Source organism: Alligator mississippiensis, chromosome 11 (genome assembly GCF_030867095.1).
Source record: "Alligator mississippiensis isolate rAllMis1 chromosome 11, rAllMis1, whole genome shotgun sequence".
Lineage (NCBI taxonomy): Eukaryota > Metazoa > Chordata > Crocodylia > Alligatoridae > Alligator > Alligator mississippiensis.
Window position 1 is genome coordinate 58,908,120 of NC_081834.1, and position 26,423 is coordinate 58,934,542.

General features: G+C 57.2%; 1 protein-coding gene across 6 annotated transcripts; it reads left to right on the plus strand.

Annotated features, from left to right (window-relative positions):
- Positions 1 to 2,183: 2,183 nt before the first annotated feature.
- Positions 2,184 to 16,489, plus strand: LOC132244140 (maestro heat-like repeat-containing protein family member 7). 6 transcript variants are annotated; one of them, XM_059715173.1, is made up of 11 exons: positions 2,184 to 2,686; positions 3,623 to 7,337; positions 7,513 to 7,984; positions 8,573 to 9,097; positions 9,518 to 9,632; positions 9,926 to 10,005; positions 10,159 to 10,261; positions 10,370 to 10,456; positions 10,660 to 10,767; positions 11,449 to 11,543; positions 11,761 to 16,489. In XM_059715173.1, exons 5-11 carry the CDS (start codon positions 9,540 to 9,542, stop codon positions 11,900 to 11,902), a joined length of 708 nt encoding a protein of 235 aa, XP_059571156.1. In that variant the 5' UTR covers positions 2,184 to 2,686; positions 3,623 to 7,337; positions 7,513 to 7,984; positions 8,573 to 9,097; positions 9,518 to 9,539; the 3' UTR covers positions 11,903 to 16,489. The 6 variants fall into 6 exon arrangements, with proteins under 6 accessions (XP_059571156.1, XP_059571155.1, XP_059571158.1 ...); XM_059715172.1 differs by having other exon boundaries at positions 3,623 to 7,984; XM_059715175.1 differs by lacking the exon at positions 11,761 to 16,489 and adding an exon at positions 11,204 to 11,339 and having other exon boundaries at positions 3,623 to 7,984; positions 11,449 to 11,538.
- Positions 16,490 to 26,423: the final 9,934 nt, after the last annotated feature.

Here is a 26,423-nt window from a genome sequence, read left to right on the forward strand (position 1 = left end):
TGATGTCGGCCAGTGCCTTCAGCACCCTCAGATGGAGCTCATCCGGGCCTGCCGATTTAAAGGCATCCAGTTCTTCCAAGTGACTCTGCACCACCTCAGGGTCTATGCATGGCAGTCCGGCGCCTTGCTGCTGCCTCTCTACAACCCCAGTGAGAGACTTGTCGTGCCCCTCGCTTAGGAACACTGAGGCAAAGAACTCGTTGAGGAGCTCAGCCTTGTCCCCCCTGTCCGTCACCAATTGCTTCTGCCCATTTAGCAGGGGTCCTATTCCTCCCTGGGCCTTCCTTTTACTCCCTATATATCTAAAAAACAATTTCTTGTTATCCTTTACTTGGGATGCCATCCTCAGCTCCATAGTAGCTTTGGCCCGCCTAACTGCCTCCCTACGAGCGTGAGCAGAGGAGGTATATTCGTCTTCGGTGATCTCTCCCTGTTTCCACTTTCTATGTGCCACCCTTTTGGCCCGTAGGCTGCCCTGGATTTCTCTGGTCAGCCAAGGAAGCCTCCTGGCCCCTTTCCCTCTTTTTCCTCACATCGGGATCATCTCCCTTTGTGCCCGAAGGATCATTTCCTTAAGGCACAGCCACCCTTCTTGGGCTCCCATCTCTTCAAAACTCCTACTCTGCAGTGCATCCTTGTCTAAATGCCTGAGTTCATTGAAATCAGCTTTCCTAAAGGTTCAATCCGGTCACTGAGGCAGCTGCGTGGGTTAATCCTTGCTCAAGCAAGCCACTGCAGGCAGCGTGGAGGCTGCAGGAGGCAGTGGCTGCAGCAAAGCAGAGCCCGGCTCCCCCCACAACTGCTGCCTACCTGCTGGGGGCTCGGCTGGGGGTGAAACCAGCTCCCCGCCACTAAGCGTATTCCTGAGGGGCAAGAGGGAACCACACCTCTCAGATCTGTGTGAAACAGGGGTGGGTGCACTGTGGGCTGTGGGCCTGGGCTCCTGCCCTGCTGCCCTCCCCTGGGGCCTGCAGTCTGATCGGTGTGACCTGATGCTTCAGGACAAAGCAGGGCTGTGCAGGAAAGCTCTCTGCTTCTGGGAGCTCTGCGCTGCCCTGGAGACATGCACCTAGTGCCCCTTCCTGACCGCCCTCCTCCTGGTCCCCACCACAACCCTCTTGAGGGCCTGAAGTCTGTCAGCCTGCAGAGAGCTCTTTGCAAACATGCACGATCCATGGGTTTCTCCATTAAAGTGAGAAATCCGTGTTTTCCTCAGGTATAGGGGGGAAAATCTGTGTTTTACTCCCTTTTCGGTGGGAAATGCAAAACCCCGATCCCGATACTCACCTGCTGGAGGCGCCCCAACTGCAAGCCTCTCCCCATGGGATGTGCTGCAGAGCTGCAGGACCGGGAGCAGGTGCTTCCTCAGCCTGGCTCCAGAAGCCAGGACACTGCTGGCAGCTCCGTGTTGCCCGGGAGGTGTCACACAGACGTTTTCCCTCGAGTCCAGGGGCTGCCCGGGCCCTGGCCGGGACCTCTCCTGCTGCTGCCTCCTTGGACACCATCCGAAAGCCTGAGGCTGGGTGGATTCAACGTCCCCGCTTTCCCTAAACTGCCCGGACTGAACCGAGGGAAGCAAGTGGGCTGGGGTCTGTTTTGAACTGGAAAAGGCAGGCAGAGGCCTGCAGGGACCAGCCTCGCCCCTGGCCAGCCGGGCACTGCAGGGAGCCCACTCCCACTGCCAGCCCTCCAGCCTGGCACAGACCGAGGAGGGGATGGGCAAACACCCCCGCCCGCTCCCCCCAGCCCGGACCCGGGGCAGGGCCGGGCCGGGCAGCCTGCAGCAGGTCCTGGGCGCTGCGAGAGCCGGCGAAGGGCTCCCTGCTCCGAGCCCCGCTTCCCGCACGCGGGGCCGCAACGCCGCTCGCTTCGCAGTGAGAGCCGGGGCAGCGCGGGGCGGCCGCCACAGCCCCCGGCCGGCTCCTGCCCCGTCCTGCCCCGCAGCCCCGGCACTGCGGCCCCCGGGCGGGCGCTGAGGGCGGGGAGTCTCCCTCCACCAGCCCCGTCTGTCGGCCACGCACAGCGCGTGTCCGTGGTGCCGCTCCCCCGCCCGCGCCCGCGCCCCGCGCCGCTGCGTGCTCAAGGGGAGCCGCGCGGAGAAAGGCTGGCTCTGAGCTGGGCGAGCGGGCGCGGGGCAGCAAGCTCCTGCCCCTGCTGCAGGCTCCCAGTGGGGGCGACGTGCCAGCCCAGTGCTCGGCCGCGCTGGGGCAGAGGAGGAAGCGGAGCCCCGCACCCAGCTCCGTGGGGCAGGACGAGGGAAGGGGCCGGGGCAGCCCTGGCTCTGCGGCCGGTGTGAAGCGCGGTTGTGTTTGCTGTGCCCAGGCTGCGGTGCACACTGAGCAGGTTCGTGTGTGCCCCTGCTCCTGGGCTTTGCCGGTGCCCCGCGGCGCCAGGAAGAGATGTTTTCCCCTCCTGTCGCTACAGGTGTCCGGGTTTCCTCACCTTCCCCGCGAGCACTGGGTGGGGCTGCCCCCAAGGCGAGGTTGGTGCCGGGGGTGCCAGTGCTGCAGCGAGGGCTAAAGCCTCGGCCTTCCTGGGGAGAGGTCTGCCCTCCATTCAGGGTCAGACTCATCCTGCATTTGGGCTCAGAAGAGCTTTTACAACGTGGCCAGACGGGGATGGACTGAGGGCATTTTGCTGCCGTCTCGAGGGAAGGGCAGAGCTCTCTTCCTTGGATCTCTTGAGGGTACGTGAGCAACCCTTGCACCAGCCAGGCATTGGCAGCACCCTCGCCCCCCTGTTCTACCTGTGGCAGGTGAGGGCATTTTTCATGTTTAGGGGCAATATGCCTTGCAGTGGTGTGACAGGGTCGTTGTGTGGCTTAGGCATAGACTGAAGTAGCACTTGTGTAGGGTGCTTGGATCCGGCTCTGAGCAGGGTTGGACTCAGCGGTGGATCCAGCAGGAGGGCGATGAGGGACGCAGCCACAGCCCTGCCTGGCTCTGCCACCTGTGCCCACCGACCAGCTTGAGCTCCCCAGTTGATCAGTGCAACTCCCAGCCAGAGCAGCTGCTTTCATGCTGCTGCTCGCCCTGTTGCCTCCTCTGGTGCTGAATCCAGGGGCTGGCGGGGAGGGGGTGGAGGGCGAGGGCGGACAGCAGCAGTGCCCATACCCCGAGCGCCGGAGCGCTGTGACAGCGGCGGCTCCTGCCAGAGCTGCAGCCATCAGCTGGGAGCGCAGAGGGTCCCTGCACACGCACAGCTCGGGCAGGAGCCGGCACGGACGAGGTGGGGAGCTCAGATCCATGGGGTGCGACCGCACGGCTGCCCCTGCTACCACCCCCACCCCAATCTGCCCTTGGCTAAACTGCACCACCTCCTGCGGCCCCTTCCAACCTTACCTTGCTCTGATACCACGCTGTAGTGACAGGAGGCTTGCTCTACCTTCAGGCAGTGCTAGCTGAATTGGCGGGGTGAGGGAGAGCCCCTGCTCCCCCTGCGGTGGCCCTCCTCTGCCATTGCCATTTCCTTAAAATCTCCTTTCCAGCTAAAAAAAGCATTTGTTTGACCTACCCAGAAATGGTTGTGAGCAGTAGGTAAGCAGAGCTTGTTGCACCAAAACCATCTGAGCCATGGGGCACCCTGGCCTGTGCCTGCCCACTAAACACGGCTGTCTCCGCAGCTAACAATGGAGTAGAGACATGCTGCCCCGCCTGCCTGATACGTCCGTCCACACCGACCCAGCACCTGCAGGACGTGTCTGCCCTCACCCGGGTCTGCACGGCAGAGCTCGTGAAGAAATGGGATTCCTACAGCACAAAACCGCCATGATTTCCTGCTCCGCACTCAGGGTGACGGTTTAAAATTTTAAACACTTTTGTGAAGGCAAACATCAGTTGGCAAAGAGGAAATAATGAATATTTGCAACAATTCATTTTGATTTTAACCATTTTCAGTTTGTTTTTAGATGATAAGGCACCGCATTTCTACATGAACAGCTAGTCTGAACAACCGCCACCAAAACCAGTTAGAAACATTTCATCCTTGTGCTGTTGAAAAGGGACGTTTCAGCTTTTTAAAGTCACTTTCTTTCTTAAAAAACAAAACTAAAAAACAACGAACAACACCACATTCCTGCAAAAGGTTTTGGTCTTTTCAAATCAACGTTTCCAGTCAGCTTCACTTGGGAAATCCCAGCTCTTAGTTTTCATTCTTTTTGTCTTTTTTGCTTGCTGAAAAACCATGAAAAGAAGAAAAACCACAACTCTGGATTTCTACCTGAAATCTCTGGGCCCGTCTCGGACTCAGGGTTGTAAAGCCAGCAGTGCTAACGTTGTGTGGGACCCCTGCCCCCCTAAAAGGAGCGCAAGGCACCCCGGGGTGCTGGGAAACCCCGAGAATCGCTGGTCTAGGGACAAGCGGATGACGGGATGACACAAGAGCATTTTTTGAGTATAAGTAAAGCTGCCGTGAAGAAAGTGGAGAAAAAACCGCTGCCCTTCCCCACACAAGGCAGGACACGCGGCAGCGGCTTCACGCTGCAGCCAAGGAGATCTCGAGTCATTCTCCAAAGAAACCCTTCCCGAGTGCTAGAGCAGCAGTGCAACACGCTGCCTAGGGAAGTCGTGGCACCTCCTTCGCTGCAGGTTGTCAAGGAAGAGTCTGGAGCGGGATCTCGCTGGGACAGCTGAGGAAGAGCAAATCTTGCATCTGCGCAGGGGGCAGACTGGACGACCCTGGAGGTCCCTTGGGAGCCTGCGCTTCCCTGGTGTCAACACCTGTCACCGGAGCAGGGGAGCGTCTGCCAGCTCTGTGTGCTGCACCCACGGGCGGCGGAGGGCCAGGACTAAGGGGGCTTAGCCCCCGCAAGCGTTTGGCAGCGGCCAGCGACAGCAGCGCCACAGCGCCGGCCGCCCGCAGCACCTGGTGCCGCTCCTCCGCCGCCACGTGCAGCAACAGTGCACACTGGCCGTGCAATGGCACTACTGGAGGGAGCGAGGGTGGGCAAGTGGGGCTCGGCCTCCCCAAATAATAGTTTCCGCCACCCTTAAGTCTGGGCCCACCTTCCCTGGTGAGACGCTTTGCTCGGATACCTGGTCCCCACTCTCCGGCCACGCTGAAGGAAAAGGCGGTGCAGCAGGGACAGAGAATCGGATTTAGTCTGAGTTCCCCTGGGATTCCCTCAAATAAAGAGAAGTGATCTGACTCGAGGTGCTACATTTCTTTACATAGCTTATGGTCACGCTGGAGTGATGCTGTAGATGCGGTCCATGCCGCCATGATCTCCAAGTAAGCCATCTCTAAAACCATACTCCTGTACTCTGGGCTGCTTACTTCCCCCCCGGCCCTGCGCCAGCTGCTGTCTTCAGCTGAGAACAGCCCTTTATTCTGACAGCCGAGGTACAGACGCCTTGTCCTCCTTCTCCGTGACTAGAGCCCACTTCCCAAGAGAAGAGGGAGCTGCACCTTCGGTTTTCTCTGTAGCATCCCTGTAGGATGCCGTTTTGTTTCCTTGTATGCCCTTTGCTAGCTGGCTCTTCATCTGTGCCTTGGTCTTAATGCTCTTCTCCCTGCGCACCTGTGCCTTACTCCAGTGTCCATGCTGGGCAACACGGCCAAGTCCCCACTTCTCCGATGCTGTTTTTTCCCTCAGTCAGGCCGGGGGCCTTCTCTTCTCAAAGCCGAGGGTCTCCGTCCCCTTGCCCATCTTTGTCGGGCGTCCTTTGCCTTGCCGGTGCCCTGCTCTGGCTCTGGGACCTCGGGCCCGACTTGGTGACAGCCGCACACTCCCTGCCACGTGGTGCCCATCCCTTGTCCGCACTGGTGCCCGGAGGCTGGCATGTTTTTAACCAATGGTTTGTTTCATACCTGGAGGGCATCTTCTCTCTCCCTCCGCCCGGGGCGGGATGCGGGGCTGCGGCGGGGGTGCCCGTGGCGGGGCCGGGGCACCCGCGCACTCCTCGGCGGCGGCCACAGCCCCCTGCGCACGTGGGAGGGGAGCACGCCGGGCTCGGGGGGCTCCCCTCTCCGGGCTCGGCCTCCCCGCATGCCCAGCCTGCGGCTCCCGCTGGCCCTGCACGCAGAGCCCGAGCAGGGCGCTCCCCGGGCCCGGGCCTGCCCAGCCAGGCAGCGGCCCTTGGCGGCCAGGGGGGCTGCGCCCCGTCCCCGCGGGGCTGCGCGGCCGGCTGCACCCCATCCCCGCCGGGGCTGTGGGTCCCGCTGTGGCCTGGGGCACCTGCTCCCCGCCTGGTGCCAGCTTGCTAGGACTGTAAGACAGTGAAGCGCATTAATGAGTGCTGCTAGTATTCAATACGCAGCGCGTCCTGCCGCGCACCCCTCCGCCCCAGGTCTGCTTTTGTGGCATGCGGCACTGCAGCACCGCGCAGGGCAGACAATGCGGGGTTGCGGCACTCTGGCCAAAAAGCGTTGGCTACCCCTGGTCTAGGGTCTAGATCACACACGGTGCCTTTGCTTTTCTCTCTCCCCCTTGGCCCACAAAGGATTGTCCCTTCAGGGGGAGCGCCGAGGCAGGCTGCTAAGCCCACAGGGGCCGGGATGGTCTGACGATGCCCCGGTGCTTCAGAGGACAGCAAAACCCCCCAGAAAGAAGCGATTTCCATCGATGATTGGGGGACAATTCCTTCCTGGCCCCAAATGGCAACCGGCAAAAGCCCTGAGGCAAAATGCCCCCCACAGCCCACTGAGCGGTTGCTCCATCGCGCTGAGGACACAGAGCCGGAGAAGCCTCATGACAGCACCTGTCCAGGAAGGGCAGTGGTGCCCGATCCTGCAGGTTGTGACGAGCCAGGAGTGGGCACCTGGCCAGTGCCTTTCTCTCGGGGGTGGTTTGTTCCTGTGTAAAGCCCGGAGCGAGGAAACGGAGCCGTGCCCGGCCGAGCGGCCGCACCGAAGGCACCTGGACCTGGGGTTTCACCTCTTTTCAAGCAGCACAGGATTGAAGCACAAACCCGGATCGCTCCCAACACCTGAGGATTCATTCTGTTGTTGAAATCACAGTCCAGAGGCACAAGTATTTTGTGCAATTTCAAATTGCCATCTTCTTTCTTTTAGTGATCGACACGCACCGTGTAGAGAGCGATGGGAGACCCGGGGTCGGGGAGGACTTCGCTCTTTGCTCTCTCACCCAGCAGGGAGCAGGTAAGGATGAGGTCCTTCGGCAGTGCCGCCAGAGGCTGCGGCAGCGGGAGGTCTGGGAGGGGAGCGAGGGGCTCTTCTGCCTCCAGGCTTGTGGCTGCGTTTGGAGAGAAGTGCAGAACGGAGACGGAGCTGACAAGACCTGCCTTGGGAGCGAGGGGCTGCGTAATGCTCCCTGCCAGCGCTGTGTGTAGGAGGCAGGAGCCGGGCGGGCTCTGGGGCCATCCCCTGCCCAGGCCGTGGTAAGAAATGTTTGCGCTCTAACCTTGTGTGTCTTTTATCGCCTCTTCAGGCCAGCTTTTCCTGCACAGGTGTTGCAGGGCTTCAAAACCGGGCCCGGGTTGCCGTCCCTGCCAGGATGGCTGGAGTGCGGTGCACAGCCAGTGTGGATTAAAACACGGGTTCCTCTTACATTAGATCTAGCGGCACGGTTTTTGCTGGTGCAGAGCAGGGCAGTCGGCTGTCCTGGGTCACGAAAGGCATGGAAACAAGGTCCAGGGAGAAGGCAAGAGCAGTCCAGAGGTGGAAAAAACGTGCCGGAGGGCGATTAGAGTTTCCTTTAATGGCAGAAAAGGGCCTGAAGGGAAGGTGTGGGGGGACAGGACTCCTGGAGTGGACAAAAAGAGGGGGAAAGGGGTAGGAGGGAGGAGAGGTGCAGAGTTGTTACAGGGGAAGAGCGTATACGAAGAGATAGCTTCAAAGAGGATGCTCTAGTCCCTTGCAGGGGCAGGCGTCATCGCCTGGCGAAGGCAGCGACCGTGGATCCCGGCGGCGAGGGACGTTCCCCAGAGGCGAGGCAGGCGGCCTCAGTACCGGAGCTGGAGGAGGAGTGCGCGGCATCCCGAGGGCCTTTGAGCGCCCGCCCAGCAGCGCTCCATCCCCCGGGCAGGTGAGGGGACAGCAGTGCTGCGGGGGCGTCCCATGTCTGTGCAGGGGACTGCAGAAAGGGGAGGAAAGTCCGCCCCGATCCAAGGTGGTGACCACGGCCCTGATGCTCTCACACCCACTCCACGGGGTTGGAAACATCCCCAGGTACAGGAGCTCCCAGCCCTCCCAGCTCAGCCCGCGCTGCCCGGCCGGAGCGGGCAGGGAGCCCAAAGCTGCGGCGCTGACGGGCACCCACAGGTCCCAGGGAAGGGGTCCCTGCCCTTCTCTGCCCGGCACTCCCCAATCCCAGCCCTGGGTTTTATCCCAGGAGCTGCCTGGACTCCCAGGGGCTTCAGCCCTGAGCCAGGCATGTGGAGCCAGAGGTCAGGGGCCGGAGCAGGGAGCTGTGTCCAAACCAGCTGCCTGCTGGTCATTGCCCCTGAGCCCAGGGCTTTCCCTGCCCATGATCCCTAAGTGATCAGGAGGCTGGCGGCATGGGGGCATCCCCAGGGACACCGGCCTGTCTCCTGGAGAGCAGGAGGCTCGGGGGCAGAAGGGTGTACAGGGGTGCCTTGAAGCCCAGCTGATGACTGCTCCTGCTCGGTGCCAGGATGGACAGGCTGAGGTGGGTGCTGAGCAGGAGGACCACCAAGGTGTGCTTCGTGCCAGCAGATCACAGCGGGGGGCCTGGGCAGGAACATCTGGGCCCCCCCCGGCCATGAAGAGGAGGGGCCCATCAAGGCGAGGACGTGGCTGTGCCCCGTGTGCTGGCGTAAAAAAACCAGCACGTGCCAGCACCAAAGAAGAGCATTTGCAGCAGCCCACCACCTCCAGGTGCAAGTGGAGGTGGCCCTGGGTGCGCCTGGGCAGGCGGGAGCCCGGAGAGGAGCGCCGGGCACAAGAGCCGTGCAGCCCCCCGCCCGTGGCATGGAGCAGCCTGGAGCCCGGCCCTGCGGCCCCCCGGCAGGAGGCAGCCCCTGCAGAGGCGCGGAGGAGGGCCCAGCCTCCCTGGGGCAGGACCTGAGCCTGTCCTACACCAGCCCCAGCCCCAGCCTGAGCTGCAGCTCCTCCTCCGCGGACCCACACGGCTCCCTGGGGTCCACGAGCCCCCCAGCCCCTGGTGCCAGCTGCACCAGTGAGGAGCCGCGCTGGGGCCACCCAGTCTCAGGGCCATTCGCTCCGGGGGGCAAGGCAGACCCTGAGCAGGGCTGGGCAGGGGTATCCGGGCCAAGGCGAGGGGGCTGAGCCGCACGACCTCCAGGTCCCCGTGCGTGGGGTGGCCTTGGTGGGGGTGGGTGATGGGGGAGGCAGGATCACTTGTGGGGGCACAGGGACCTCCCAGGGCAGCGAGGCAGTCCAGTGTGTTCTCAGCCATGGGGGCCGTGAGGTTGCGGGGGCGGAGGAGCGGGATGGAGAGGGGCCTGGGAGATTTCTGCAGATGGGGGGCCCTTGGCTGGCAAGGGGAGCACGGCCCCATCTCTGCCCCCCACACCGCACGTGTCTTTCCCTCGGGGGCAAAGGACTCACCCCCCACTTTCCTTCCTGGTGTGATAAGTCCCAGTCCGGCCACAAAGAAGATGCAGGACGAGGAAGACCAGGAGAGGGAAGATCAGGAGACCCTGGAGGAAGCTGCGCTCAGTGTCACCCAGCGCCTCCAGGACCGCGGGAAGGTAGGAAACCCGTTCAGTCCTCTGTTCCCTCCCCGGGGGAGCCCATCCCGCTGACCCGGAGCTGCCAAGGGGAGACGCTCGCCCGCGGGCAGTGCTAGGGGTGGGTGTATTTGTGAAGCCCCACCTGGGTCCCCTCCTGCCACAGACACTGCCAAGCTCCTCCCTGAGTGTGGGGCACCCCGATGGGGCGGGCGGATCCTGGTGCCTGCGCCTGGAGCACTGGGTGGTCTCCTGTGCGGGATGGGGCTGTGGCTGTGCTGCCCTAACCTCGCCCTTCTCTTTGGGTCTCACAGGAGCTGATGGAGGATGTCTCCAGGGAGGAAGATCAAGCAAATGCCACCCCAGACATCATAGCTGCCATCCGGTGCCTCAGGTACTAGGACCTCTGCCCGACTAGCCTAGCTCTGCCATGGGCCAGGGGGATCTCTGCTGCTCAGGCCCAGGTTTCCTGGCTCTTTCCTGCCAAGCCCAGTGCCACGCCTGCCCTGCACAGCTCAGTGTCACACAGGCTCTTCTCTCCTGCCAGCAACCGGGAGATGTGCCTGGCCCCCTTCCTGCAGTCGCGCCTCCTCCGAGCTGCAGCTTGCAAAACTTTTGAGGCCGTAGAGCACGACGACATCAGCAACCTGGTAGGTCCCCCTGGCACTGCCCTGTCCCACAAACCAGCCCCTGGCAGGTGCGGGCACAAGCTGCCTGGTACTGAACCTGGGCTCTCCCTTCCCCTCCTGGCCATGCAGAGGATGCACATAGGCAACCTGGAGGGCCTGCTGTGGTGCCTGCTGTCCAGCGCCCCCAGTCTGGACAGGCTGAATTTCTTGTGGGAGGTGAGCAGGATGCAGAGCGGCTGAGCTCAGGGACGGCCGGCCTCCATCCCCGTGACCTGCACGAGCCTGTCTCAACACCTTTGGAGACCTAAGGCAGAGGCTGAAGCCCCAGCTCAAAGCCTCGGCCGTGAGGAGGCGGCAGACAGGGCTGGTCTGTACAGCAGGGGCATGTGGCCGCTGATCTTGATGCCTTCCTGCCACAGCAATTCACCTTCTGGATGGAGGCGGTGGATGCCCAGCACCGAGCCCTGGGCATGAGGGCAAGCACCACCCTCATGTCCTTTGCTGCCCTCCTGCTCCCACAATTTGAGGTCAGTGAGCCCCGACCCAGGGTCCTGGTCCCCTGCGGTTGTCAGGACCCTCCTGGGAGAGAGGAGTCAGAGCTGGGGACTGAGCCTCACTCCAGGGCTCTGCTTCTGTCTCACCGGTGCCCCCGGCTCTCTTTTTGGGCTCTCTTTTCCATGGCCTGCTTCGGGCACACTGTCCCCGTCCCCCGGGGTCTTGGGGCCTTTGTAGCCCTGGAGCAGCAGGCACGGGGACTCGTTCTGGGGTCCTGTGCCAGTGCCTGGGCTCCAGGTCCCTGTGGGAAGAGAAGGATTTCATTCCCTGGCACTATGATCTCTGGCCCCCTCCTGCTTTGTAATGGTGGTGGGGGGAGATGGAAAGAGCAGCAGGTGGGCTTCGGGAAGCTGCAGGTTTGGGAAGGTAGGACAGGCATGGGCTCCCCCGTCCTCTGCCTCTGCTTAGGGCTCTCCTGATGTGCCTGAGGTGGGGGACATGGCAGCGCGCCTGGGGCTGTCCATCGGTGACCCAGTGGAGACCATCAGCTGCGACGCCATGGAGAGCTTGTATTGGCTCACTCGAATCCTCCTGCACCAGAGGGGTAAGGAGACCCATCCCAAGCACAGGACCACAATGCAGACGGTGCATCCCACAACCCTGGTCCAAAGCTAGGATGGCAGCTCAGAGCCTCGTGTCTCCACTCCTTGCAGGCTGAGACATGCGAGGGGCAGACGAGATGTTGGGCGAGTGCCAACTGGAGCGGAGCCTGGTCCAGTGCTACAGGGACCTGGCGAGAGTTGGAGAGGTGAGGATGCTGCGCCGAGCTGCAGGGCTGGGGCTGTGTCTCCTTGGGCTGGCTGCGTGCTGGGCTCTGGAGAAATGCCTGCTGCTTCCCTCCAGCTCGCAGGGATCTTCCTGCGGCGGGTTAGAGCCTTGCAGGTGTGCAGAGCGACATGGTCCCAGGCCCCAGAGATGGAGCCTGGCTCTCAGATGCGCCAAGATTTGCATCCTCTTGCTTTCAGGTGCTGGGAAAGATCTTGTCCGAGGAACAAAAGAGATCGTTCCTGCAGCGGACCATTCTGGCAATTCAGCATGGGCGGATGCACATCAAGAGAGCTGCACTGGTTTTCCTCTACGCCATCCTGGGGGATATCAGCCTCCTGATCGGGGACAAGGTCAGCAGCCACCTTGTGTGCAGGGGACTGAGAAAGGGCCCCTCGCCTCTGCGCCACGGCTTGTCTCTCTCCTGCATTGCAAGGAGCAGAGAGAGGTCATTAGCCATGGCAGTGTGAGCTTTAGCACAAGCCAAGGTTGATTTGCACCATATAGATGAACTGAATCTGTGAGATATGTATATAAAGCTCAAGATAACGGTGACCCGCAGGTCACGTCAGCAGAGGCTGAAGCCTGCACCTGTCTATAAGTTGCAGCTCTCCCCTGACTTGTGTGGACACTGGCCTCCAGGCTAACGGGAAGCGTGCCAAGTGCCTACACACAATCTCTACACACACACGCTTACCAAAACTGAAAAATCTGTCCTTTCTAAAGGCCTAAATTTCTGTCCAGAAAAATACCCTAATAAAATACTTCAATGTGGAGAGCTAGAAGAATTCTTCCGACGCCTGCGCCTCAAAGAATATTTCCACAACCGAACTGAACCCACTCCCTACAGCAACTCATCCTCTGACAACATTCAGGAAAGGATCAATGCCAAAAAGCCCAAAAAAACATCAGATTGGACACCTCGCAGTGGACGAAACCCTAACCTTGACCGCTACATTGACTGCTTCAGGGAAAGAATGAAGAATGAAATAATCAGCAACGCGCCACCACAACAGCCTCTTTCCACTAGAGAAAAAGGCCACAGAATCTCTAAGATCCGACCACCAAACAGTAATAAAACCAGCAGATAAAGGAGGAGCCATAGTCATCCTAAACCGTGAGGATTACATAAAGGAAGCCAAGAGACACCACCTACTACAAAGAACTACAAGAAGTTCCTACTCCCCTTTTCACCAAGAAACAACAATACCATCAAATCATTTCCATCAAGACTACAAGAAAAACTACAGACCTTCATCCCTCCGCTACCTACCCGGGGACTTATTACATGCTCCCTAAAATCCACAAACAAGGGAACCCTGGCAGACCTATCATATCCAACCATGGGACCCCAACTGAGGAAATATCAGGTTTTGTTAAATCAATCCTAAAACCGCTTGTCACCCACAGAGCAAGTTTTGTCCAAGACACTACAGACTTTCTACAGAAACTTAAAAACATAGACCACCTTCCCAGCAACACCCTCCTAGCCACCATGGACGTTACCAGCCTATATACCAACATCCCACACCAGGATGGCATCCAAGCCTGCCGTACATATCTACAGGAACAAGATTACAGCTCAGAATACAGAACCAAAGATATTACTGTCCTTATACACTTCATCCTCACACACAACAATTTCACTTTTGATAATCAACACTTCCTCCAGAGGATGGGAACAGCTATAGGCACTAAAATGCCCCACAGTATGCCAACCCTTTTATGAGCCACCTGGAAGAAGACTTCCTCAAGAACTGCACCATCAAACCCTTGCTATACTTAAGATACATCAATGACATCTTCATCATTTGGACTGAAAACCTGCAATCTCTGATTGAGTTCCACCAGAAATTCAGCAATCCCCATCCCTCCATCCGACTTTCCCTAGAATACTCCAGCACCAACATCTCCTTTCTAGACACGATGATCAGTATCCAGAAGGGTAAAATACAGACCACAGTATACAAGAAACCCACAGACCAACATACATATCTGCACAGAACCAGCAATCACCCGAAACACACCAAAAAACCTGTGATATACAGCCAAGCCCTCAGATCCCACCGCATTTGCACTGAAGAGAGCACCTGGGATTGCCACCTCACCAATCTTAAAAAGGCTTTCACCCAGCAAGGACACTCCTCCAGAGAGAGAGATCGCACGTTTGAAAGAGCCACCCGGATACCACGTGAAGAACTGCTGCAGTACAGAAGAAAAACACCCACAAATCGCACACCGTTGGTTATGACGTATCACCCCTCCCTCGAACCAGTACGGAAAATCCTCAAAAAATTGCAACCCATACTAGAAAGACCCTATTCTTAAAAAGATCTTCCCAGAGCTGCCCATCCTAGCCTTTAAACAAGCACCGAACCTCGCCAGCTTCATCACCAGAAGCAAACTTCCTCAAGCCCAGACCACACCAAAAGGATCCAGACCGTGCCAGGACAAGAAATGCAAAACCTGCCCCCACATCTCCATCGCCCCCACGATTACTACACCCCACAACAGAGCCATCAGCATCCCAGGATCTCACAGCTGCACCTCCAGGAATGTGATATACCTCATCCAATGCACCAAATGCCCTGATGGAAAATACATGGGGAGACCAAACAACAACTGCGCACCAGAACGAACACAGGGTGAGGAGCTCAGGTAGTCTTCTCCTCAATCCTTGAGCTCAAGAGGAAGGGTCTTACAGGGAGTGGACGCATTTTGCAGAGCAGTGCATGGCTTTGCAGGTGGTGTCACCAGCAGGGCTTTGGCTTCTTCAGCTATGGGATGTTGTTCCAGAAGATGCATTGGTAGGGAGACTTGGGATCCACCAGGCGCAGGAGGGAAGGTCACGTTGGCAGATAAGCTGGCTAACCTAGCGAGGAGGGCTTTAAACTTGGTTTGCCGGGCGATGGTGACCAAAGCCCTGAGGCACTTAGGGAACTGGGTGACGTGGAGGAAGCACAAGCAGGACGGGGCTGTAGGGGAGGCTCCTTGTTCTTGCTGGGGGTGTAGGGCAATGGGGGAGTTACCAAAGAGTAAGGGCAGTGGGGGCGTTACCAGGGCTCAAAGAGTTGGTGCTGAAGGGGCTGAGCACAACGGGCACTACAAAGCATCTCCTTTAGATGGGCTGCTCTAGGTGCAGATCAGCGTCTCGCACCCACGCAGCAATTAGAAATCGTGCTCCTGCACACCCATGCCCCCACCCTCCGCCCATCACCATTGCACTTCCTCTGTTCCTCTCTTCCTTTCCTTAGTCTCTAATCTTGATTTGTTACTTGATGGCGCTGTCATTGTGTCCATCATCACTGGCGCTGTCTTCATCGCCCAAGCTGCTTTCCTCTTCGCTGTCCTCAACTTCTTCCTCACCGTCCCTGCTTTCTTCCCCAGGCGAGAGGCTGTGGGGGTGGTGTCCTTAAACAGTCTGTGCCAGTGGACCCTCTGCTACGTGATCTTTGCCATCTCTTCACCACCCTCTCCTATTGCCTTCTGGGAGTGTGTCTGCGGCTTGCTCAGCCCCGTTTTCACACAGGTCTCAACCGAGAGTTTCGTGCGTCGGTAGATCAGACAGCTTCTGGTCTTGCACAGGGCACTGCTGACAAGAGACAAACCGATCCCTGGGAGCTGATGGGCACCACTGCTGTTCGGTCCGGTGCCCGTACAGCGCTGCCTCTCTGCTCTACGGCACAACCACAGACGATGGCCAATGGTTTCTGCTTTCCAGAGGCAGGTTTCTCTGGGGCAGCAGGGTTGGCTTCTCCGCCAGACTCTGGTCTCCGGGTGGGTCACCGCTGAGTACGGATGTTCAAAGCAGGACCTGGTTCACCAACAAGGCTGAGACTGGGGATGTTCATGAGTTAACCCCTTCATGGCATCCCAAATGGGCCTAGCCTCTGGATGAACCAACACAGGATTGAACCCATTGTTCCTGATGCTTGAGCATCTAATTTGAATCCTGCTCCAACATGCATCCATTAATACATCAATGTTGCCTAGTATTGCTCTCCAACTGAGGGATAATAAAGCATCAGAGAGGAGGAGGAGGATCTGCCCCTCTGCATTGCTTGGGGTTCAGGAAGGGAGAGGATCCCCAAGACACCTAAATACCATGGCAATGTCTGGTGGGGCACTGGGGGCAGGACCTGGCCCAGTGTCCCTGCCCGACTACGCTTCAACAAGGCCGGGCTCAGGCTGCTTTGTGACGCGTGTCCTCTTTGCCATCACATTGCCGTGACGATGGTGCTGGAGCAGAGATAAAAGCAGAGCAGAGGATTTTATATTTGACTAACACAGAGCTTGGATGCTGGAATGAAATTTTAAATGAGGGGTCCAGCCATTGACCACGAACTTGGAAAAAACTCAGTTTAAGCAGAAGTCTGGGGACAGAAGGATTAACATTTTATCTTTTGTATGTTAGGAGCTCATCTGACTCCCATTACCATTGCACCCACGTGCCTTACAGCCTACGGTGGATATATCTTCACAACCTCCCTGTGAGGTAGAGAAGGATCATTCCCACTCACGGTCAGCGCACTGAGGCACAGAGGGACCAAAGGATGTGCCCAAGGTCAGCAGGGCAGGCTGTGGCAGAGGGTGGAACGAAGCTCAGCTTTCCAAAGTCCTTAGGTAACCGGTGACTGTGTTACCTCTCGGTAGAGTTTTTGTCTCCTCTCCTTTATATGAAATCCAGGAGTAACCAAACGCATGAAATAGGCACCAGAAAGATAAGACTGAGGGCCAATGTTTCTATGATGAGGAATATGAATGATCGGATAATTGCTTTAAAAAATTAGGGAAAAAGCCTGCATGCATTTCTCTTTCATACACCTCACTGCAGGATCACCATGCAATACAGCACAGCTTTGCTCCCCAAAGACCAAAAACTCATCGATCTTTCTGCCTGCAAAACAATACAATTTAAGTCTTTTCAAAGGTTTGGCTTCATTCAAATTATTTACGTGTGTAGTTTCAGTACAAGACATAAGAGGCATGCAGGGGAAATGTATGAACTCAACACAAGTCGCACCATCGGCTAATTTAAGTTATAAAGTTAAATTAAAAAAAAGAAAACGTTTTCTATCAATGAGTAGACAGAGATTAATAGGATAATCAAGCTGGTTTAAAAGCCTACAGCAATCAACAGTAATTGAATATACTTTTGCTGTCATTTCATCGTCTCTCATATTTTTAATTACAGTCATCAAACTTCAGCTAAACTACGGCTGGGTTCTGTGTAAAAATTAATTTTGCAGCAAATCATGATAAGGTGGCCGAGTGGTTAAAGCAATGGACTACTAGTCTGTTGTGTTCTACACTGTGGGTTTGAATCCCATCCTTGTTGTGAATGACTTGTATAAATCAGGGCTGAAGCACTAATGACCTGGTTGTCCCTCTGCTCACCTCTACAAGGAGTCTTGCCATTGACTTCGCCAGGAGCCAATTTGTTGAAATAGTGCAAGATGGGCAATTTTGTGCACTGTGAGACCCTGGGCATATGTGTGTTTTGGGGGCTCTGGGCTCCAGCCAAGTGGGGAAATGTTAGCAGCAGGCCAGTGCAGCCACACCTGCCATGCCCACACCAGGCCAGCCCACATAACAGACATCCTACCTCAAAAAGTAGTCACTTCGCAAGAGGTTGTGGTGGAGCAGCGCAGTGGGAACACCAAGTGGGCACTGTGCTCCCCACACACCTTGTCATCCCATTCCCAGTCTGGCCTTTCCCCTGGCGCGGCTTAGAAAGCCCCAGGAGTTCGGGGGATCTTGGGGCAGGGGGCACTTGGCAGCAAGCTGAGCAGCTGCCTGGACAGGCACCAGGAAGGAACAACCCTCCCCAGGAATGGGATTTCTCTGCCCTGCGCGCGGCAGGTCTCACCCCGCAGTGTTTTATCATGCACCCGCGTTCACCCAGCTGGCCCTTTTGCTCCAGCCTGACCCTCTGATCCCTGCGCGGCTTGGGAATGTCTTCCATTTTCTGCCGCCCAGGGGGGATTCCCTACCCAAGACGGTTCCCGTGAAGAGCACGATACCGCGTGGATGAGCCCCTGTTGGTGATGGACAGGAGGGGTTTCGGAGCAGGGTGGACCAAAGGGGTCACCTCGGTGCAAGTCCTCCTGTCCTTCCCACCAAGGGCAGGAGAGGACACGCGCACTCAGGGCCCTCGTTATCCCCCATGGGTGGTAAAAGGTTGTAAATTATTGTAGCCATTTCCCTGAGATGTTTGTCACCACCCTTCCCTCCGAAACTTCACACAGAGACATTTGGGGTGCAGGCCATGGGCAGCATATCTATTCAAGCACTGGAGGTCTGCCAAAGACCCTGCACCAGCCCAGACCTGCAGAGAAGACCCAGACAAGAGCCCTCATGCCGGCAGCATCTGTGGCCTGTGTCCTCCCTGCCCATGGCTTCCTCATCCAGTGCTGGTGCCCGGGTTGACATCTTCCCCACAGCCAGAGCACAGAGGACAGGCCAGGGAGGACACGGCCCATGGCCAGCTCCAGCTCCTTCCTGGAGGGGGTCAGTGGCCGTGTGGCAGGCAGTGGGCCTCTGCCACCGAGCACCCCGCAAGCAGCCAGACCGCCTCCCCGCCACCAAGCGCCAAGGCCACCTGCCAGGACCACCTGCCATGCCCAGCTGGTAAGCCCCTTGCATGGGGGTTGGCTGTGAGGGGTGGGGGGCACTGTGGCCACCGGTTCCCATGCCACCTCACAGGCCCACACCTGGCTGCAGGCCTGGCTCTAGGGGCCCCACACGGCCCCCTTCTCATCCCCTCCTCACCCTCCCCTCTTCTTCTCTCCCTGCCTGACCTCGCTATCCCCTGCTGTCACGTGCAGAGAAACTCACTGATGGCACCAGTGACCTCCACCTCCGCTGCGGGGGTCAGGGCCTCGTATCACAGGCAGAAGTAGCCCTCCAGGCAGCGACGCACACGGCGGGGAAGTGTGGGATTGCCCGGGGCACCACTGAAGTGCAGAGCCCTGCAACAGGTTCTCATGTGCACCCGGGGCATCATTGCAATCAGCAGCAGGACGGCATAGTGGGTTGGGCACCCCACGGCGTGTTCAAACAGCTGACCAGACCCTCTGAATGCACCGTCTCCACCAGCACCAGGCGTAGGACAGCACCCTCCTGCTGGGCAGCTGGGCACCGTCATGGAGGAGTGGCTGGTCAACCTGCCAGCTTGGCACCAGGTGGCAGGAGCAGGAGAGGGAGGCATGTGAGCTGCAGAGGTGGGCGAGCAGGAGCAGGTGGCCAGCGAGCAGGAGAGGAACCTGGCTTCTGGGGTTGAAGAGAAGCGCGTTGCCATCCAGCACAGCATGGTGCCACCCAGGAGCTGCTTCTAGAGCAGACAGCCTCTGAATCGCAGCGTCCTAGACCCTAAACACTGGAGGCTGCAAGTGGAAGAGGAACCGTGCAAAATACCCTGGTCTGACCCCGTTTGCTCTGCCTTTCAGCATCCGCTGTCTAGCACCGTGTGACACGGGAGGCTGGGCATGCAGCATCTATGGTCTCACCCAGTAAATGGCAGTCCTTATTCAGTGCCAGAAGAAAAGCATTCATTGTCCACTGATGTTTTCAGAACACATGGGTGCAGGCAGGGAACCCCATCCTTTGGGAAGCAGGCCACCGAGAAGCTCTGCTACCCCAATAGACAGGGTGCTGGCTTTCTAAGCTAGGGATTGTGGGCTCAATTCCCACCTGTGGTAAAATTGTTAATCTTCAACCAAGGTGTGGGTAAGAAGGAATTTAAGATGTTTGTAGGCTTCCTCTAAGAAACCTGTATCAGTGCTTCACCACCCTCTTAACGAGAGGGGTTTTCTTAACGTCCAACTTAACCCTCCCTTGCTGGACCTTGAGCCCATTGCTCCTTGTTCTGTCATCTGTGGCCACTGAGAGCAGTCCAGCTTTGTGCTCCTTGAAACCACCCTGCAGGTAGGTAAAGGCTCCTATCAAATCCATTCTCAGTCTTCTCCTTCCCAAACTCAATAAACCCAGTTCCCTCAGCCTCTCCTCACAAATCCAGTCCCACAGCCATTTATTCTCTCCAACTTCTCCACATCCTTTTTTGGACAAGCCTCGGGTGGGTGCATGTGGCAGGGCACTTGTCACGAGGCATTACAGACCCTGCTTATCCTGCTGCAGGAGGTCTCACAGTACCTGCCCCTGCACTGCTGCCTTCTCCAGGATGCAGCCAGACCCCTGGCAGCTGAGCAGGGCAGGCAGGGCTCTGGGTCCTGGGGAGGGGACACAGCTCCTGTTTCCCTTGGAGGGGACCTTACAGTTCTGGTGAGTGAGGTTTGGACACCCTCTTCCTCACCCCAGCAATCACTGCGGGTATCCAGCTCTCCCCTGTCCTCCATCCGGTACCTACCGCTGCATCACACACAGAGGAAGGAGTCTTTCAGCAGACACAGCCAGGGCTGGGGTCAGCTCAGCACCTCACTAGCAGGAAGCAGCAGTCGCCAGGGAGGGCAGCTGGACCAGGGTCTGATGGCCTCAGGGTTTCCCAGAGCAGGGCCCCTGGGGGCTCTGAGGCACGGTCTGTCTCCTTGCACTTGTGACCCTGCCAGATAGCACCCCGGGAGTCAGGAGCCAACACACCTGGGGAGAGGGGCCAGGAGGCCCTGAGAAAACATCGCTTTCACTCACCTGCATGTCTTTGGGTTCTGGCAGGTGCTGAAAGAGGTAGAAACCAGAGTTCAGACAAACAGGCACGAACCCCACAAGACACAGATCAGTGAGCAAGACATTGCAGAGACCAACACCAGCACTTACCCAGCTCTGGCAGAGAGTCCCGGGGAAGAAGAGAGGGAGAGAAAATAAAAACAGATCAGTCATTCACCATGACCCTCACTGACAAAGCTACCCCCACGCTACATACAACCAGTGCTGGCTTCAGCAGGAATGCTGCCTGGGTGCAGATGGCAGGATCAGATCCCCAGTCCACGGTTAGGGCCTCTACAGCACCTGCCCTGTGCCGTCCTCCCACCGCCAGCCCTAGAAGCCAGTGGGGCTGCCCTTCCCTCCCCAAGACACCTAGCTCCAAATGCCCCCAGGGCCTGCCTTTGGCCATCTTCTGTGCCCATTGGGTCTGCAAGGAGCTGCTGCTGCCGCCTCCTGAGTGCCGTCTGGCAGGTTTTGCTTCTCAGCCTCTCTCCAGAAGATGGCACCACTGGGTGCCTGCTGCTCCTCTGGCCTCCTGCCTTCGCCGCACTCTGTAATGCAGTCACTGCTCAAAAAGTGGTCCTCATAGCGCTTGGGATTCTCATGCTGGCTCTGGCTGTGGCTGGATATTTGCTGTACAGATGTGGGCATCTCTGCCAGAGCTGTGGGAAGCAGTGCAGTGCAGATGGACAGACGCACAGCCCCGGGGAGCCCCTCATGCTGGTCACAACCAACAAACACTCACTTGCCAATCGTCATCTGCAGACAGATGGATTCAGCATCACTAATGGTCTTCCCGGAAGGGGTGACAGTGTATGGGCTGGAAGCTGGGTGTAGGCTGGACCGTGCCTTCCCTACCAGCGACCTTTGGACCCCAGCTGCCGTGTGTGTGCATGTGTGTGTGGCCCGAACACCTGGATTCTGTCTGTGTATGTAGTATGGGTCTGTCAGAGGGGCACGATATAGGATGAGGCCCTTGGTGTCCCAGCATCTTGTGGGTCTGTGTTGTGAGCCAGAGCCTCTTTGCCCTGAATAATTAACCAATGATCACAGTCCAGTTCTCCCCTGCCATGTCTTGATGTATCTTATAACTCAGGAGGTGTTGCTGTGTTGAAGGTTAATCATTGGGGCATCCAGCTTGCTCCTCCTGCGGCTCCAACCTCCCCTTATACTCCAGCCAAACACTGACCAGTTGTTAATATGCAATTGATAGTCGTCTAGTATTCCTGTCTATGCCAAATTAATTTCTCCTCCTAAAAATAGCTTCTGTATCCTGTTCTCCTCCAGGTTACCTCCAGCTCACCAGGGCTACACCAGTTTCTGCAGGAAAGCAGTCTGCCTCACTGGAGATAGGGTGGAGCGGTACCTCGGGTGACCGGCATCAGGTAAGTATTTATCCTTTGGGAATTCAAAGTCTTATTTGCTTCCCATCATTTTTTTTCTTATATATTTTCTTTTTTTCCCCCAGCTTCCTGGTTGGGGTGTCATGATTTACCTGTCACATTTCCTGGGATTTTAATTAAAAAAAACAAACCCTCACAGTCAATCAGCACAATCCCTTACACTACTTATACTCAGGTACTTAAGGCCCGACTCCTTTCTTCCTACACAAACCTAAGCCAGCCTTTTCTCAGTGTCTTAATCCTTTTTTTTTCAATTAAATAAACCTGAAGTCCCACAAGGAAGAAAACAAAGAAGGACCTTTCCTGCCTGTCCCATGTCCTGCGATTAGGTCTTCTTTGCTTCTGGGTGCCAGGCTCTCAGGGCGCCCTGCTCTGCCAAGCCCTTCTGCCAAGTCTGAGCTTCTCTGAGCTCCAAGACTGGTATCTGGTCTTGGCCTCTTCCCCAGGGTGAATCTGCCGAGCTATAGGGAAAAGTTTCCACGCACTCCTGCTTCATCTCCTGAGACAAGCTTCCTGCCAGGGTAGATTCCTCCCAGGATGTAGGGAAGTGGCTGCGTGGGGCACCAATCTGACTAACGCAGCAGCTAGAAAGACATCGTTCTGGCCACAACATGATTCCTTGCATCAGGGTCACTTCCGCCTGTGCCGATCAGTTTTCCCCAGGTCCTCTCTTCTTCTCTGAAGAGGGAGGCACTGGGAGCCTCTTCACAGTCCCTTCCCGCCAGACTCCTATGACTACATCCTGACAGCACGGGGGTGCTCACCCCATTCGCTGGCAACCTGCTGCTGGGCTGTGGGTCACACCATTCCTGCCTCAGTTTTCCAGCTGCCCTGAGTTGGATCTGGCGGGCACCAGCCTGGGTATAATGGGTAGGAGCTGAGGTTGGGTCTGGCAGGAGTGACCAGCTGCAAAAGAGAGGGGTAGGAGCTGCAGCTGGCTCTGGGTGCATTGGGCTGGATATAATGGGGACAGGAGCTGCAGCTGGCTCTGGGGTTGTCAGGCTGGCTATAGTGGGGATGGGAGCGGTGGCTGGCTTTTGGGGAGAGACATTGGCCTGTGTATAAGAAAGTGCAATGGTCTCAGGTTGCATCAAGGCAAGTTTAGGTTAGATCAGAGGAAAAACTCAGGAGGCGGGTAGTAAAGCACAGGAACAGGCTCCCAGAGAGGCTCCCTAATATCCATCCTTGGAGGTTTTGAAGCCCCAGCTAGAAAAAGCCTTGGCTGGGATGATGTAGTTGGGGCGGGCGCCCCTGGTGCCCAGCGCAAGGCAGGGCGTCCAGGCAGAGGTGCTCTGTGCCCTGCCCTGGGCTCAGCCCCTCTTGCCCTTTCCCCATCCAGCTTTTCTGCTTCCCCTTCTCTTCTCCCCGTGGGGGGCAGAGACGTGGCGGTGGAGCTGAAGACCGACCTCAGGTGGGTGAGCGCTTGCTGGGGTGCGGGAGGGCACCCAGGTGCCTGGGTTCCCAGATCCCCCTTGTAACCCTCCAGCCCCTGCCAGAGCAAGGGGAGCTCAGGGGTCCGGGCTCCTGGCTTGCCCCCGACTCCCTCTCCCAGAGCAGGGAGATAGCTCAGGCCCCCTGGCTCTGCTGCCTGGTGCAATCTCCCAGCATGCTTTGGGCTGGGGCAGGACGCCTGGGGTGGGTGAGGACTCACGCTGGGCTGGTGCCCACTGGCTTGAGCAAAGCCCATGCAGATTAGGGCCCCCATGGGGATGGCAGGGCACGGACAGCTGGGGCTGCCCTCGATGGGCACCAAGGTCACAGCTCCCACCCCTGGACTCCCAGGTCCCAGGCCCAGCTCGTGTATCGTTTGGGGGTTGCACGCTTCCACGAGTGGCTGCATACGTCCGAAGGGAACAAAGCTGTCATTCGCCTGGTCCTCTGGAGCAAGATCCCCTGTGATCTCCAGGACACTGTTATTGGTCACCCTGGAGGTCTGCAGCCTCTTCCACTCACCCGAGATCTATACCACCATCTTCCCCCACTAGGCAATAGGCCTGTGCAAAGACGCAACTATTCGATTCAAATTCAGATTTGGCTGATTCGATTCAGAGATTCAAATCACTTTTCTGTAGATTTGGAGCCAATTCGGAGATTCGGCCATAGAGTATAATTGGGAATCAATGAAATGCGGCTCCCCTGACCCTGTGCCCGGTCCCAGCCCAGCCCAGCCCTGAGGGAATCCCTGTCCCCGCCATGCCCCATGGCACAGGTTGTCCTCTGCCCACGCCCCGACTGCCAGCCCCTCGGTGCCCCCAGGGTGGGGGCAGGGCTGGGGTCTCCATCACAGGAGCTGCTCCAGCCTGGACCCTGCTGCTGCCCTGGCCAAGGGCTCATCTCCCAATCCACAGATGCACAGCACCCCTCTGGAGGACCAGCCCCAAACTCTTCTCCTTCCTTTACAGATCCCTGCAGTCCCTCTGGGGTTTTTACTTGGTTACTTTGTTCGCCCCTCTCAGCACTGTCCCCCATCCCTTCCCCTCTCCTCCCTCCATTCCCTTTTATATTTAAAATAAATACCTCTGCATTGCACATCCTTCTCTCTGCACATCATTTCTTACGGGCTGATGAGGTGAGTGCTTGCTCCTGAAAGCTGATGCATCTGGGATTCAGGGAGTCTGGTGGTGCTCAAGCTGTCTGGTGTGCGAGTCCAGGGCCACACACCATGGGCCTCGTGTGGGGTTGGACTGCACAAGGGCCCAGGCCCAGCACACATCACATTGTGCCTCAGTGCCCAGGGTACAGGGTGCCCGGGTAGTTGGGGGCAGCAGGGAGGGGAGTCCAGCATCCCTAGCCATGCTCCTGGCAGTGCAGCAGCTACTGTTTTTTCACCTCCTGCCCCTGGGGTCGGTGCCCAGGGCACGTGTCCCAATCTCCTACTTCACTCTGCTACTGCCTGGGGCTCCCAACAACTCCCAAATTTCACTCATCACGAAATTACTGGGTCTGTGGGGATGGGAGACTTGGCTCTGCAGGCAAGATCTGCCCCATGGGTCAGGCGTTGAGCCCTCCGGAGTCTATAAGGTGCATCTCTATCCTGCCTTTTTCCCTGACTTCAGAGTAACACAGCTGGCTGCCTCTCAGTCCACATCAATAGTTCTCCAACCTTAGTAGAGTCAAGATCACGCCTCAATAGACCCAAGGCACCCTCAGAAAATGCCTGCTCTTCGTTTCCACTTGCTTTGCTACTGAAATACAGTACAGGCAGTCCTCGGACTTAGACACAATTGGTTCCTGAAAACCATGTCTTAAGTCGAAACGTTGTAACTCGGAACCGATTTTCTCATAAGAAACAATGTTATAAATGGAGGATTGGTACCTGAACCAAGGCCTGATACCCTATTTTCACCAAAAATACCCCAGAATTTTGTACTTGATCAATTATAGATGAGTAATATAGCTACATTCATGTCTTTATATTGTAACTAGCAATCATATTGATTTGGAAGGACTTCTTTGAGGTGACTTTGCTGGACTTTTTGAAGGGCTCTTGGCTGGACATTTTGAAGGGCTCTTGGCTGGCGTCTTCTCAGGAGTCTTGTCTGCTTTCTTACAGAAAGAGTCCAAGCAGGTTTGGAGAGATTTTCCCCAGGAAGATGAGCGACACAGCGAAACTTTTCACTGGCATTGTATTGCATTGGATCAAGTGTTGTAAGTCAAAACTGACATGGTAAAGTCAGTTTATAAACATTATAAGTGCAAAACGTTGTAACTCAAAACGCTGTAAGTCGAGGACTGCCTGTACAGCAGTTCTTCTGGTGCAAAGAACTCAGAAAGGCCACAACAGTTCAAAAACGGTTTTGATGCTGCTATTTCAAAGCTTTAGGTTGGTTTTGTGAGTCACATATAGGTGTTTGCACACCTGCCAGATGGTATGAAACCCCTTTACAGCCCAACATCTCCACTGTTGTGGGCCAGAGACAGCCCGCGTGCCCCCATCACAGTCTGTGCTGGTGCCCACCACTGCAGGGCTGGTGAGAACTGCTGATGGGCAGAGTCAGGAGGGGCCCGATCCACAGCCAGTTGCTGCCCCAGGGATTGAGGGGGAGAAAGAAACAGCTCCACATCCTCCTCCCTGTGATGCACCATGGCCAGAGGGACCCAGACTCCCGCCTGTTTCAGCAGGCCCTATTCAGTGTCACCCACTCGTCATTACACGGGGACCAAGGGATGTGTCTGCTCTTGCTCCTTTTCTCAGCTGAGGATCACTTGTTGGTGGCTCAAAATTTCTTGTCCTCACTTGTTGTTCAGAACAACTTATCACCTCATTGCTGCCTGTCCTTGGGGCTGTGCTGCTTTGTTGCACACACAGGCCACGTGGTGTTTTCTCCAGTTTTTCCCTGTGTGCGGGGGCCTGTTATGAACAAGACGTGGGCCCAGGTACGTGAGTGCACAGAGCTGAAGTTCCCTTGCATGGACTCTTTTCCCAGGACTGGGCCAAGTGCCCTGGTGGCAGGAACGGCCCAGCCTCCGGCCCCTGGGACGCAGTATCTCTGGGGTGGGCGCACACTAGGGAGGGACACGGCTGTTTTTGACATGTTTTAAAACCAGCTGCTGTCTGTTTGCAGAGGTGGCTTTGTGATAGGACCCTCCTGGCAGGTGCTGGGGCAGTGGAAAGGGCTGGGTGGGATTACGGAGGACTTTCATTCAAAAGAAATGAAACCAGCTTGATCCCCAACCCAGACCCCTGGTCCCCAGGAGTGGTTGTGCCCAGCCCAATGCAGTGCCCTGCAGAGACCCAAGTGAGAGCCAAATGCCCTTACTCCTGGCCTTGAACAGCCTGGCCATGTTAGCGTGGAGCCTGC

Bases quoted from the DNA above. Each gene is read 5' to 3' on its own strand.
- LOC132244140 (XM_059715172.1), top strand. From the start codon at position 9,540: ATGCAGGACGAGGAAGACCAGGAGAGGGAAGATCAGGAGACCCTGGAG. The intron at 10,262-10,369 runs GTAGGTCCCCCT...CTGGCCATGCAG, and splicing joins ACGACGACATCAGCAACCTG to AGGATGCACATAGGCAACCT. The intron at 11,544-11,760 runs GTGAGGATGCTG...TCTTGCTTTCAG, and splicing joins ACCTGGCGAGAGTTGGAGAG to GTGCTGGGAAAGATCTTGTC.